This window comes from Limulus polyphemus, unplaced genomic scaffold, assembly GCF_000517525.1.
Source record: "Limulus polyphemus unplaced genomic scaffold, Limulus_polyphemus-2.1.2 Scaffold197, whole genome shotgun sequence".
Taxonomy (NCBI): Eukaryota; Metazoa; Arthropoda; class Merostomata; order Xiphosura; family Limulidae; genus Limulus; species Limulus polyphemus.
Genome location: NW_013665807.1, coordinates 229,888 through 244,426, shown reverse-complemented (window position 1 = coordinate 244,426; position 14,539 = coordinate 229,888). Strand labels below are relative to the sequence as shown.

The window sequence follows — 14,539 nt, the reverse complement described above, 5'->3', positions numbered from 1 at the left end:
AAATTAGGGACGGCTAGCGCAGATAGCCCTCGTGTAGCTTTGCGCGAAATTCCAAAACAAACAACAAACAATCTAGTTTCTATGGCGTTGCTATAAAGGAAGTTATTGACACTGTTTTAGAGAGGAAAAAATAACACCGTATGTTTTAACGAATCTGGTTGGTTCTGTAAAATAAAGGTCTCTTCCGAATAATAGGGTTGCGATCCTAAAGCTAATGCTGATTATTATCGAGTGTCATTTTCTTACTTACTGTGGTTTGTTGGTGTCTACTGACAAAAAGTCAAGATAAAGTAATCAAAAACACCTTAAGTGTGGACAAAAGGGGGGGGGGCAGCCAAGAAAGGATTGAACGTGCGACAAAAAGGAATAAAAAATAAAAAATGGCGGCAGAACTGGTAGCTACACTTATAGCATTGATAACAATTTTACAGCAAGTATTCATTCATTAGTTAGCCAGGCCGTGTATTTTGTTTTACCCACCACTATGCCACAAGGTGAAGAAAAACGCGGCCTGGCTAACTAATGAATAAATATTTGCTGTAATATTCTTATCAATGTTATAAATGTAGCTACTAGTTTGGCCCCCAATTACGATTTCATTTAAGATGCACACCCAATCCTTTTTTTAGCCACACCTAAGCTGTTTTTAATTAGATTACGCTTTAATATATCTTCAGAAGCTATTATCATGTAAGGTAAAGAAAGCTGATTGAATTCCAATACTCGGACATGTAGTTACCATCCAAGTTCGTAATTAACAAAATAAGTTAACTTATAAAAAACGGAGATTAAGTTATTGGAACAAACAGTCTCGCCATTGAGTTTATAGGCATACTGTGCTTTGGTTATGTCGGATTGAACGAAAAGAAAATGCTGATATTTAACGATCTAACTACAAAGAAAAAGATTTTGAGTTTGTTTCATATACCAGTTAACAGATGGAAGCACGTTCCAACCATAATACAGAAAACTAACAACCAAGATGGCCATGATGGGTGGTGGAAGGCAACAAACAGACCGTCTTCTCAGTTACAGATGCTGTGAGAAAATTGAAGATATATATATATATATAAACTAACAAAGGACTAATATAGAAGATTCAGATATATAGTAAATATAAATAAAATGTATATTGTCCATACGCCTAAGCAGAACATAAAAACGTTAATATTATTAACACTGGAAAATTCACCATGATAAAGATAACTCATAAAATAAAAATAAGTAACCTAACTTTAATGGAAGCGATTTAAACAGAAATAATTCATACAGAAGACAAAATGATGTATTATTACAAACTTTAAGTTTGAACACCCAAAACTTACAAAGAAATAGGCATACAAATATCAGGTATGTTTGAGATTCATGTTTATAGTAAATGTTCAAACAAACCTTAGCCTAATGGTAAGCTTGCCGAGTCACAGATCAAGGATCGAGCCCATAATATGCTGCTGAACACACTCCGCTATTCGGTTAAGAGTAGCTGTGTAGACAAAGGGTGCTGCTAGTTGCACTCCTTCTGTTCAGTTGTTCTAAATTACTGATGACTGTATATTAGTCTTGGTGGTGTTTGACTTGGCAATTTCGCCGGAGTGTCGCATAAGCCAGTGTTATTCAGGTTTAAAATAAAAAATACGATATCTCACAGCTATACCAATTCAATGAAATGTAAGTTTGGATGTAAATTATTATTTTTAAATCACGTATATGTTTAAATGTTTATTAATGATATCTTTTTAAATAACATTATTCTGTCTTTCACTCTAATAAGGGATATCAAGTATTATTACGAAATCAACTTATACTTACCTGTCTTAATGAACATAGTTTGAGAAAACAAATCTTTAAAAGTTACGTTGTCCTTGATTAATTGTTGGATTTAGTTAGCTTGTTTCTTTTTTTATTAAGTGCAATGCTGCACAATGGTTGTTTGTGCTGTGACACTCTACAGGGATTGTCAGTACTACAGAGTTGTTTATCAAAATTACAGTTTCTCTTTATAATCGAAGACATTAAGTCTGCTATTTTAAACTTATCAACTTTATAGTTTTCACTTATATATTACATACGTTTTACAAATGTAAACGCTCTTACTCAGGTTATATAAGTGGATGGTGTTACTAGACGGACAATGTGTGTTTTATAAAAACCTAAGGTGGTTCTTTGGCGAACAGTGTTACTAAACTTCTGTAGGATTGCATACAGATTTTAATTCGTCTCGACTTTCGTATATTTAATTGTATTACATGAGTTAACTAGGGTCCTTATAGGCGGACAATGCTACTAAGTTTTTATGGGTGAATTGTGTTCGTATAGGCGTATGGTATCACTTGGCATATTGTGCTACTAAAACTAGTGCTGCTAGGGCGGATGGTGTTTCTATAAACGGTTTAATTCAATAGCATGATGAAATCATCGTAGGATTTCTCAACGTGTTTCGACATGTGATTATGTCTAGATTTAATTATGTGTCTTAAAAAAGTGCAAGTAAAAAACCATCAAAACAAACGGTAGTGTGTCGTGCGGTCGAAACAACTTGCAGGACAAACTGTGTGTAATAAACAGGAGTAAAAAAAATTAGCAATTTTCCACTTTCGGTAGCTCAGACTGCGGTAATCCAAACTATCAGATATTTTAGTGGATATGCTCTACTGGACAATTACTTCACATACCAAATGTCGCTGCAATCAATTAAGAAATACACGATATATAACATCTCCAATTTTTATTGAATTTCTTACTTTTTATGTATTTTTTTTTCTTCTCACCGAAAGCACGGAAACTTTATTTGAGAGAACAATGGATTTTTTTTCCACATTTGGTACATTGATATACCTTTACAATCTACAATTAGGTGTCAAATATGGTCTGAATATAAGCCATATGTACAAAGTTATTCAACCAAAACCGCTCAATTTCGACCACAAATTTTGCGAACACTTACGCAAAATGTCTCGTGAACTATCGGTCTGAAAATTTTACTACAGCTTCACCTAAGAGTAAAGGTGAACAGTTTTTGAGTTTTTGTCATTCAGATTAAAGACGGTTGATTTAAAGCAGCAAAACTATAAGGTTAAAGCACGTGCAGATACATAAGAATTGGTTAGGCTAAGGAAACGAGATTAGCAGTTTCTATCACAAGTTTTCAAAATAAATCATACGGGTGGACGGTTATTATTCATTACCAACTTTTAAGCGCAAATTTGCTAAATTTTATGAAATTATCTTGATTAAAGAACATTTAGCGTCACTTAAGCAATTAGCGTAAATAATGATTCTTGACACGACTGTACCGATTGCATGGGGTGATGAAAAGAAACTGTTAAAGGAAACTTTGAACACTGTTTTAGAGAGGAAAACTACAACCATATATTTTAAAGTATCTGGTTGGTTCTATAAAGTAGAGGTCTCTTCCGAATAATAGGATTGCGATCCTAAAGCTAATGCTGATTATTATCGAGTGTCATTGTCTTACTTGCTGTGGTTTGTGGTGGCTATTGACAAAAAGTCACAATATTTAATCAAAAACACATTAGGGGTGAAAAAAGGGGGCAAGCAAGAGAGGATTGAATGTGCGACACAAAAGAATGAAATCAAAATCTGCGGCCAAACTGGTAGCTACACATATAGCATTGATAACAATTTTACAGCAAGTATTCATTCATTAGTTAGCCAGGCCGTGTATCTATTTTAACCCACCACCATGCCTCAAGGTGAAGAAAAAACGCGGCCTGGCTAACTAATGAATGAATATTTTCTGTAAAATTCTAAACTAACATTAAGCGATTCCAAAGCCAATAGAGTGCTTAGAAAGTCAGTGTACATAGTACAGTTAATGTATTGGTTAGCTTCTATGTGATCCAAGGATAGAATAACAGCATACAACACGGCAGTAAACTCTAGAGGGGATCCGGTGAGCAACCATCGAGCCACGACAAACCATGACAGAGCCCACATATTCACCTGATTTCGAACCATCCATGAAAACAGGAACAGAAGAATGGTTCGGAAAACGTTCCTCGGAAGACTGAAATAGAGGTAACCGGTGGAGAGGATGGTGGAATGGGCTGATCAACGGAATCAGCAATGTCATTCAGTGACAGACCAATTCAGGCTGGATACGAAACTCAAAAGGGGAATGGCAGACCACCTGGGGTTGAGTCTTTTGGAATAGATGGTCTGCCATTCCCCTTTTGAGTTTCGTATCCAGCCTGAATTGGGATGCTTTGGTTAAGATCAAAACTTGTTAGCATATTGCAAAGAATGTTACAAATGGTGGAAGTGAAGATGAGGTAACCCGGCCACATAACTACCACGAGTGGAGGTCACACAAAATGTCAAACCTCCATATAGTGTCATAAGCCTTCTCAAGATCAAAGAAAACTGAAACAAGGTGCAATCTCTTGAGGAAGACTTCCATGATCGAGGTTGCGAGACGAATCAGGTAGTCCACTATGGAGTGCTGTCGAAGAAAACCAAATTGTGTGGATAAGAGGATGTTGTTTGATTGAAGAAACCGAACATGACATGCATTAACCAAGACCTTACAGAGACAACTAGTCAAAGGAATTGAACAATAATTAGAAGTAATCTTGGGATCCTTCCCAGGCTTTGGGAAAGGAAGAACAATGGCTCTGCATCTGAAAAAGCATTTTCCTACCAGATCCAGTTAAAAACAAATCAAAGAAAAGCAGGAGAGGTAAAAACGAGATGGGACAGAATTTCATAGTGAACATCATTGGGTCCAACTGATGTACTACCATACTGAAAAGCAAGCTTAAGTTCCACCAGTGTAAATGGGCAAATATAATCACAGAGATAATCAGCTGGAAAGGAAAGAAGTGACAACTCAGCCTGAAAGTTGATGGTCAAGAAGGTGGGTGAAAAGACAGAGGTGCTGGAAAGGTGGGAAAGCACTCTCCAAGAGCATTGGCGATGCTCTGTACATCAGCAACTTCCTGACCATTGGAGAGCAGGATGGAAAAGGAATGGGAAGAACCCTCTCCGTTGTCCTTCCATATTTTATACCAAATGTCTTTGGAACTGGTTGTAAAAGATATGCTGGCTGTGAACTTAATCCAAGATTCCCTCTGGCTTTCTGAGCCTTCCATGACTTCTGAGAGAGCAGTGAAGAAGAGACAGTCAGCTTACTCCAACTTCCACTGCAGCACTCGATGACCATGGCCAATCTTTCCCAAAATGATGGGAAAATGATCACTTCTCCGTGGGTCACTGTCAACCTTCCAAGAAAAATTAGACAAAAATGAAGGGGAACTAATAGAGAGATCAATACCAGTAAAGGACTGACTGGGTGCATGAAAATAGGTAACTGATTCAGTATTGAAGAGAGACAAGTTGTGACATGAGAGCATATGCTCCACAGAACGACCCCTCCCATCAATATTTGCACCACTACAAAAGTAACGGATAGATATAGCTTCCAAGGATGTATCGATTGGTGCAGACAAAGTGGGTATGTGCTGGTAAATCAGCAGTGCCACATCTCCATCACCTTGTCTATTTTTTACAACGAAAACTGTCAAAAGGTGACGGTATCAGCAGGTCTCAGGAATTTTTTTCTGTAAGGAGAGACACACAGGATGATAGGAATCGACCAAGACCTCAATGTCATCCAAGTTAGAATGGAAACATCGACAGTTCTATGGTATTAGAGTGGCCATTTATATTTAGGTGGAGAATAACCGGGCAGGGAACCCTTCTGTTTGTGACCACGACATGTGTCTTTAGTAGAAAGAGATCTGTTGACCTCCATGAAACCTGCACTAGGACGATTTGGCAAATCTCTGTCGGAATAAAGAGACTCCAGTGACATAGGGTATGACCAAATAATGGTCCTGCATCTTGGGGCCAAAGAAGATGGATCCGAGCAGTCACTGGGAGTGATGGTGGGGACAGAGAAAAAAGTAGACTCTTGCATCCACAGAGGGCAAGAAACTCTTTACATGATGAAAGGAAGGCTCTGTTGGAGACACAGAAAGATCTGTCTACACTCTCACTGTAACAATAGAATGGAGTGCATCAAAATGGAACAAGATGGAACAACAATGTCCAAGCCTCAAGATAAGAAATGTTGTTTACAGTATGTAAGCTTTGAACATTTTTTTTCTTCAATCACTTAGAGCAAGATTGAAAGTAAGAGTGAGGATCCACCACAATTGACGCAATGAACTTCAGTTGATACTAAGGGTTTGTCAGATAAAGAATATAGGATGAAGAAAACGAGGTACAAGTGCAGCTTGGGGTGGTGACTGTTGTTCAGAGTCTTCCAAACATGGCTGCTTTCTTGTCAATGAGTTTTGTATTGTTTTTGAAGGGTAACTGGATGTAGGATCCTTAAAAAATAGAGAAACATAAGTGCCCACTGACTACACCTACCATAGAGTCCTACAAGGAGACACGCTAGAATGCTAAAGTAGAGGATTTTAGAGATGCCAGTGTTTTCTGGGCATGATACCTAAACATCAGTATCATACACAATGTCCACAACAATTGTTGAGAACGTCTAACACTGGTACTTAGTTGACCATAGCCAAACAGGACCATCTGATTGACTCTGTGGTAGAGATCCCAAGGCCACTCATCTACAGGAATTCAAGGCCAAAGTATTATATTAAAGTGCCACTGACATAAACTGACCCATCAATGACACCGTTCAATCACCAGGATCCTCTTCTCCTCTTCACAGGATGCCACAGACGGCAAACATGTGGATGGATACTCAGATCCCAGAGGAGATAAACCTGAGATACTGAACCTTCCCTAGGAGGTCCCCTCACCACGTACAGGAATCCAGCTCTAGGGGCCACGAGTTGTAACAAATTTAGTTCTAGTCTTGCAAGAAATTTTACACTTACACAATTCCTACATTAAAAGCTTCAAATTGGCTATAGAAAAACTTGCATCGGAAGATTTGAAAATTGTTATTCATGCTGATGAAAAAAAAATCTTCAGGAAAACACGAGTGTCGATTTAATGCTCCAGTTTTTGTTGAAGTTGGTTGGTTGTAATTAAGCACATAGCTACATAATGGGTTATCTGTGGTCTGCCAACCACGGGTATCGAAACCCGGATTCTAGCATTGTAAGTCGACAGACATACCACTGTGCCACTGGAAGATTTTGTTAAAGTGGCAATATTGATGGTTTGAGAAGAGTATGGAAGAAAAGAATGAGAGATGTTGTACTTTAGAAAAGGGATAACTGATTAAAAAGAGTAGTTGACATTGATTGTTTAAAATATCCCCTACTGTTTTAGAAAATAGAAGATGGTTTCTCAAAAAATCCTTATAGTGGAGAATTCATAGTGAACGAAGAAGTTACTGCAAAATATGTCTATGTATACAGGTTAATGTGTATGAAAATGAGTTTAAGATTATTTTGAAAGCAAGGGATCTTTTTCATTAATATGCTGTTGATATATATGCAAACAATTGAATCAGAAATATTGTTATTTGTAAGAAATGATCAGAAGAAATTGAGCGAGAAGATGGACATGCCAGAAATGTTGGACAGCTGGTGATTTTATCTTCATGTCTTACAGGAAACCAGGATATATGTATGAATGCACACAAGATGGCATGCATTATGTTAAGAGATACGGATGCTGTGAGCGGTTTATAGCATTTACCTGCAATCCAGTTTGGACGGAAATTACAAGAGAACTACTAAGTAACCAAAAACCTCAAAACTGCCAGGATTTAATGTTGTTAAACTTATGGAACTTTTAACAAAGCATGGAATATTTGGTATCATACAATGTGACATGTACACTACTGAATGGCAAAAAAGAGAACTTCCACATCCACACATACTAATTTGGCTTAAAGAAAAAACCCGACCCAATGAAATTGATATCATTTCTGCAGAGCTGCCAAATTGTAATGAAGATCCAATTTTCTTTGAAATTGTGAAAAAGCATATGATTTCTTGTCCATGTGGATTCATTACACATACAATCCCTATGCATGAAGAAAGGAAAATGTAACAAAAGATTTCCAAAGGCTTTCCTTAAAGAGACACAATCAGATATTGATGGATATCCAATTTATATGAGAAGAAAGCAGGTGATGGAGGACCTAGCACTCTTTTGAAGGAAATTTAAATTGGTAATAGGTGGATTTACCTTATAATACTTACCTCTCCAGAATGTTCCATGGTTGCATCAGTGTTGAATCATGTAATTCAGTTAAAAGTATGAAATATGTCTGTAAATATGTCAATAAGGATTCAGATATGGTTGTCTTTGGTATTGAACAGGATAATAATGTCAGAGATGAAGTTTCAACATACAAGTTGAAAACATATATAAGTACAAATGAAGCAATTTGTAGAATATTTGAATTTTCAATACATGAACGTCATCCAACAGTTGTGCATTTACAAGTCCGCTTAGAAAATGGTCAAAGAGTATTATTTAATGATGAAAATGTGTTACAAAGAATTGAACAGCCACCTACAACTACACTTACTGCCTTTTTTGAACTAAGATCTGCTGATGAATTTGCAATTATTTTATTCAAAAGTACTATCCTATTTCATATGGAAAAACCAACAAAAATGAGCACAAGGTTCTAATGTGGAAAGCCATCCAAGTATTAAATTTAGACCTGCATTAGGAGGAGTTTATGCAGTACATTCAATTAATATTAAGAGCTTTTGTTTGAGACTGTTAATACACACATTTGAAGCGAGTCAATGGTGAATTATGTAACAGTTTCCTCCCCTGTTTCCTGGTGTTTTTTTTTTAAATATGAACTCATCCATTAATGCTTGTAGCTAAATATAGGCTAAGCTAATGCTGTACGTAATAGCCCTAATGATGATAAATGAGTTACTGAAGTTAGTAGGATGTAACTAAAAACAAAGATTTCATCTTTCATTGTACCGATCACGTCACTTTTAGGGGTTTTCACTCTCATTATACTAGTACAATGTGCATGAAAAAATTATAACTTGCTAAATACGTTACCTTTAAGCTCCAGCTCCACATTAAAAAAATTTAAATATGAGACTATCTTTATCATTCTTATAAAATGCTTATACACATTTGGGTGTGGCCAAAGCTTATAAACCCAATATATATTTTATATACAAGTCATGGAATTTTGAAAGAATCCTACTCCAGTTATTAGAATTTGTGCCTTCACATCTAACGAGTACTTAAACTTCCTCCCTAAGATTAGGGTTAAATATGATGTAATACAACTTTATCCATCCATTATCATTAGTGAGAGAGTTGACAAATGAATTAGCCATATTAGTGAAAACTACAGCAGCTGTTCTCTTCTTTACTGGATTGCACAAGAATAACAATACAAAGGTTATCTCAACTAACAAAAAATAGATGATGATAAGAAATACAGGACTACTAGTGTTTGTTACTGACACTTTTCTTCACACCCTTGCACAACAAGCATTGAAACAATGGTGTACCATAGCTCAACTTTACCCACCTTCTTGTTACTAATTTGTTAAAAACATTTTTTGATTTTGGAACAATTATTTACGGTTCTTACCATGTTTTTTTTATTTTCTAAATTCACTTAATATTTTAGCAAATTTACCCCCGAATATTCTGATAACAATCAGCAGCTTGATAATTTAACCACAGGTATTTTCAACAAAAAAGAGAAATAACTTTATTTATCTTCACTTCCTCTCACAAAATCCACTTTTTGTTAAATTCAGTATATGTAATCAATGGCTACTCCATAGAATAGCTAAACTTTCCATCTCTGAAATCCCTAACACTTTTCCAGGTTCAAATCACATAATGTTCTTCACACCAACGACTACTCTGACTAATACTACAACAGCATATTCTTTAAACATGATCCTACTCCAATATGATTAATAATGGAATGCAAACATCAGCTGCACCTAGATTTTTTTTGTCAGAAGTTATCCAAGGGAGTTAAAAAGGTATTAAGAAATATGGATTATCCATATGTCTTACAAAGAAACCAGTCAAACCCCTTACCTCTTTTTTTTTATAGATTAGATATTCAATCTTTCGAAATGCAACAGTGCAACAAAATCATTTGTGTTTAAATCTAGTTTAATGATTTTTTATTACAAGAGAAACCTATTATAAGAATTATAATGAAATGTTTTGCTTCCAAAGCTACACTGGAGAAACAAGTCCCTCTTATATAAACCTGAAAGTAACACATTCATTACATTAACAACTTAAATAACATATGAATAACCCTATTTCGAAAATCAAACTTCTAATAAGCATAAAATGTTATACTGGCACACATATTCAAAGAAGTATGTTTCATTCCATATTTAATTCCAGCAGTAGATAGAATTAAAGGTTGAACATTTTGAACTTTATAGTTAGTATTTGCCAATTTTGAAAAATAAATGCAGTATCTACTCAGATAGTATTTAATCTCTACTTGCAAGATTATTGATGTTCTTGTGTAATATGAGTAGTTTTAAATCACTATGTAGAGGAAAGTGGTGGAGGTAATGACATCATATAAAATTAATATGCATATATAAATATGCAAATTAATAAGTAATAAATAATTAACGTTTTATTAATTAAAGGATAATTAATTAATTAGATGATTAATATGTAAGTGATTTGCAAATTAATAACTGATATACAGTTAATGCTTAGTTAATTAAAGGTTAGTTAGTTAATTAGATAGTTGATATGTAAAGCATATGTAAACTTAAACTAATTAATATTCACATTTTAATATTTAATTAATAATCTTATTAATTAGAGGATTAATATGCAGGTAATAATCAAATCTAATCTCAAATTATTTTTATAATTAATATGCAAGTCCTTGAAGTCAGCACATGATTTTTGAAGAAATGAGGATGTTTTTGTTGTCAAATCCTATAAATTGTATTATATTTTGCATGTTAAATAAGCTAACATATTATTATTTGGTTTCTAATTTAGTGATAAATCAACACCAAATCATGCAAGTCCCTGAGGTCGGAAGACGTTTCCCATGAGAAATAAGATGGTTATCACAGGCAATTATTGGAAAGCAATTTGATTTTATTGCATATCTCAGATAAGATATTTTGATTCATTTTCTACTGATATTATCATAAATGATTTTATTATACAAACAAGGGGGGAGTCATCATTATTTTAAGTCACTCACATATCACCAAACGTGCTAAATAAGGACAGTCAAAACTATTATTCACCAGTGTAAAGTTCATCTAACTGGCAAGGAAAGCTCGAAGGTATGTTGTGATTGTTTATATGCCATTATAGAACTCGTGGAAATTAAAATGTAATGTATATTATAATTTTGTTAAGAGTGATCTTTTCTTAGTGAAATCTATATATACTCTGAGACACAAGTAATCTATATTGTTGACTGTGATACATTTTTGTTTAATTGTTGCATTATCCCTACCCCCTCAAATTGGATTTTTGTACATGGTGAACGGATCTCCCAGGGAAGGTTCTGTATTTTCAGTTTACCTCCTCTGGGATCTAAACATCCACTCATGTGTTTGTCATGCATGTCAACCTGTTAAAGAGGTGGGAGGGTCCTAGTGGTTCAGGGGCGTCATTGATAGGCCAGTTTATGACAGTGGTACTTTAAAACACCAATTTAACCTTTAATTCCTGTTGGGGTGGTTCACCCAGGGTCAACCAAGTACCAGTTTTGGACATTCTCAATAGTATTGTGGACATTGTTTCTCATACTGATGTTTAGGTAGTGTCCATGAAACTCTGGCGTCTCTACAATGCTCGGCTTTTACATTTTATTGCATTCCCTTGCAGGATTCCATGGTAGGTGGGGTCAATGGACACTGAAATGTTTCCCTTTTCATGGATCCTACACCCACTGACCCCAAAAACTCTCATTGATTGGATAGCAACCACAATTGGAAGACTCTGAACAACAGTCTTCATCCCATTCTGCACCTGTACCTGATTTTTTTCATCCTACATTCTTTATGAATGCTGGTTCTCCAGGTCAGTTAAGAAGCTACGTTCTGAGAAATGTTGGTGAAAATATCTACATTGATACACATCAAACTCCTCCTGTGGTCAAAGGTCATTGGGAATATACCCATTGGGGTTACTCCCCATGCTACTTTGAATTCCTCCTGAGGAGTTATCATTGAGAGGGATTTGAGAAACATCCCTGAGTTGGAGATACTTGCTGATTTCACCAGCCAAGGAGTTTCTGCAGTGTGACATATCTCCAATCATAAAAAATGAATTATTCTGCCTACCAACGTTATTGTATTAATGCTTACATCACCACTTCTGCCTGCTACTATCAATGCATGTTATCTAAACTGTAAGTTAGGGCCTTATATTCCTAACCCTCTCAGGTGTTTCCAGTTTCAGCAGATCAGACATTCTAAGGCATTCTTTGACATGTCTCATTGTGAAGGCAAAGACCATAATGTTTACGAGTGTCACCTGGACCTTCACTGCCTTAATTGTGGTGGTTCCCATCCCTTTTACTTTCGGTATTGCCAAAAGTAGGTACAGGAAAAGGAGGTACAGCATTTAAGAACTGTTAAAAGCATTTCTAATCAAAAGGCTCTGAAATTGTTGTCCCCTATTCCATCTGGAACATATTCTGCTGTCTCTGTTCCACTGCTATAGCGGAATTGCAGACAGATCTCTCTGTGCTTCCATCAGAGTCCTTCTCTCATCATGTAAATAATGTTTTGCCCTCTGTGGATGCTAGAGTTGACAAGTCTACATATACTTCTGTCTTGCTTTCATTGCTTCCACTGACTGCTCGGGTTCATCTCCTTTGGCACCAAGGTGTATCACCATTATTAATTTTTGCCCTCAGTCCTGGAATCTCCTTCTCTGACAGAGATCTGCCCAATCGACCCAGGGCAGGTTCCATGGAGGTTGACAGACCTTTATCTACTAAAGGTCACAAACAGAAGGGTTCTCTGCCCAGTTCACCTCCACCTAAAGATAAATGTCCACTTTGATAAAGTAGAACTGTCGAGGTTTCCATTCTTATTGATCCTTGATCCTTTCCTATCATCCTATGTGTCTCTCCTTACAGGAAACATTACTGAGACTTCCTGTTACTATCGACTTTGGACAGTTTTCTTGATAAAACAATGATAGGTTGTATGATAGACAAGTCTATGGATCAGCATGTACCCACCCTCTCTGAGCCACACAATAGAACCTTAGAGGCTGTAGCTATCTATATCTCCATGGGTCGTACCATCACTCTTTGTTCTCTCTACATATCTCTGGGAGAGACTTATGATGAATAATATTTAGATGCTCTAATAAAACAGGTACCATCTCCCTTTTTCATTTTCAGAAACTTTAATGGAAACAATCCCCTTTGTAGTGGTGCTGATATTGATGGTAGGAGCCATTCTGTGAAGTGTATGCTTCAGATCACAACTTGTCTCTCTCCAATACTCATTCATGCACCTAGTCAGTCCTTTACTGGTATTGATCTCTCTATCTGTTCACCTTCACTTTTTTATCATTTTTCTTGGAAGGTTGACAGGAAAAATAGTGCAGTGATTTCCCATCATTTTGAGGATGGTTGGCGTGGTCGATGTTACCCAAAGCGAGTGCCATGGTGTAAATTGGATCAGCCTGACTGGTTCTCCTTCACCATTCTCTCAGAACTAGATACTGCTGTCGTAAGTCTTCTGTCTATTAATGACTGTGTGGAGGCAGTAACTGATTGTCTCATTCAAGCAGTTGTTCGTTCTATCATCGTCCATGGTGGTCTCCTGTCTGCTAAGAGGCACTGAAGGCTTAAAAACGGGTCTGGTTTAACTTTGGCAGGTATCTCACTCTTTCCAACTGCATTGCTTTCCAGCAGGCCCATGGTCAATCTCAGCAGGTCAGACAACAAAGCCAGAAGGAATCTTGGATTAAGTTCATAATCAGCATCTCTTCTACAATCAGTTCCAAAGTTATCTGGGACAAGATTTGGAAGGTCAATGGGAAATATGCTTTCCATCCCTTTTCTATCTAGCTCTCCAGTGGCCAGAAAGTTGGCACTCTCAGGAAGTACTTTTCTCATCTTTCCAGCACTTCTGTTTCTTCCCCTGACTTCTTGGTCATCAATCTTGGGCAGAGCATTCCCTTCTTTCCTTTCAGTCTGATCATCTCTATGACTATAATCGCCCATTTACACTGGTGAAACTTAAGTTTGCTTTTCAGTTTGACACTACAAAGTCACTGAACATCCTCTGTGTCATCTCTTCCACCACTTGAGGAGTGGATTGATGTTCTATGCTGAAGATATATCATTCGATAGTTATACCAGGGCCTCTGTCTTGAAGATGTTAGACTCCATTCACCATCTCGGGCTTCGGCTCTGCACAGAGACTTTCTGCACTTCACCAGTCCAGAGTCTGTACACCAAGTCTCATAAAGATCCTCTTCACCTCCAATGTTTGCAACTTTCTTTGCAATATGCTATGAAATTTTGATCCTTACCACAAAATCCCACCTGGGATTATATTTTTCATCCTCAGGGAGCTAGGTTCTTTCAGAATAGATGATCTGCTCTTCC

At 36.5% G+C, this 14,539-nt stretch overlaps 1 protein-coding gene across 1 annotated transcript in view; it reads right to left on the bottom strand.

Annotated features, from left to right (window-relative positions):
- LOC106478290 (cytochrome c oxidase subunit 3-like) overlaps positions 1-14,152 on the bottom strand; it is a 59,383-nt gene extending 45,231 nt beyond the window's left edge. The window contains 1 exon segment of the mRNA XM_022381877.1: positions 13,813-14,152. Coding sequence (XP_022237585.1) covers positions 13,813-14,152 — 340 coding nt within the window.
- Positions 14,153-14,539: the final 387 nt, after the last annotated feature.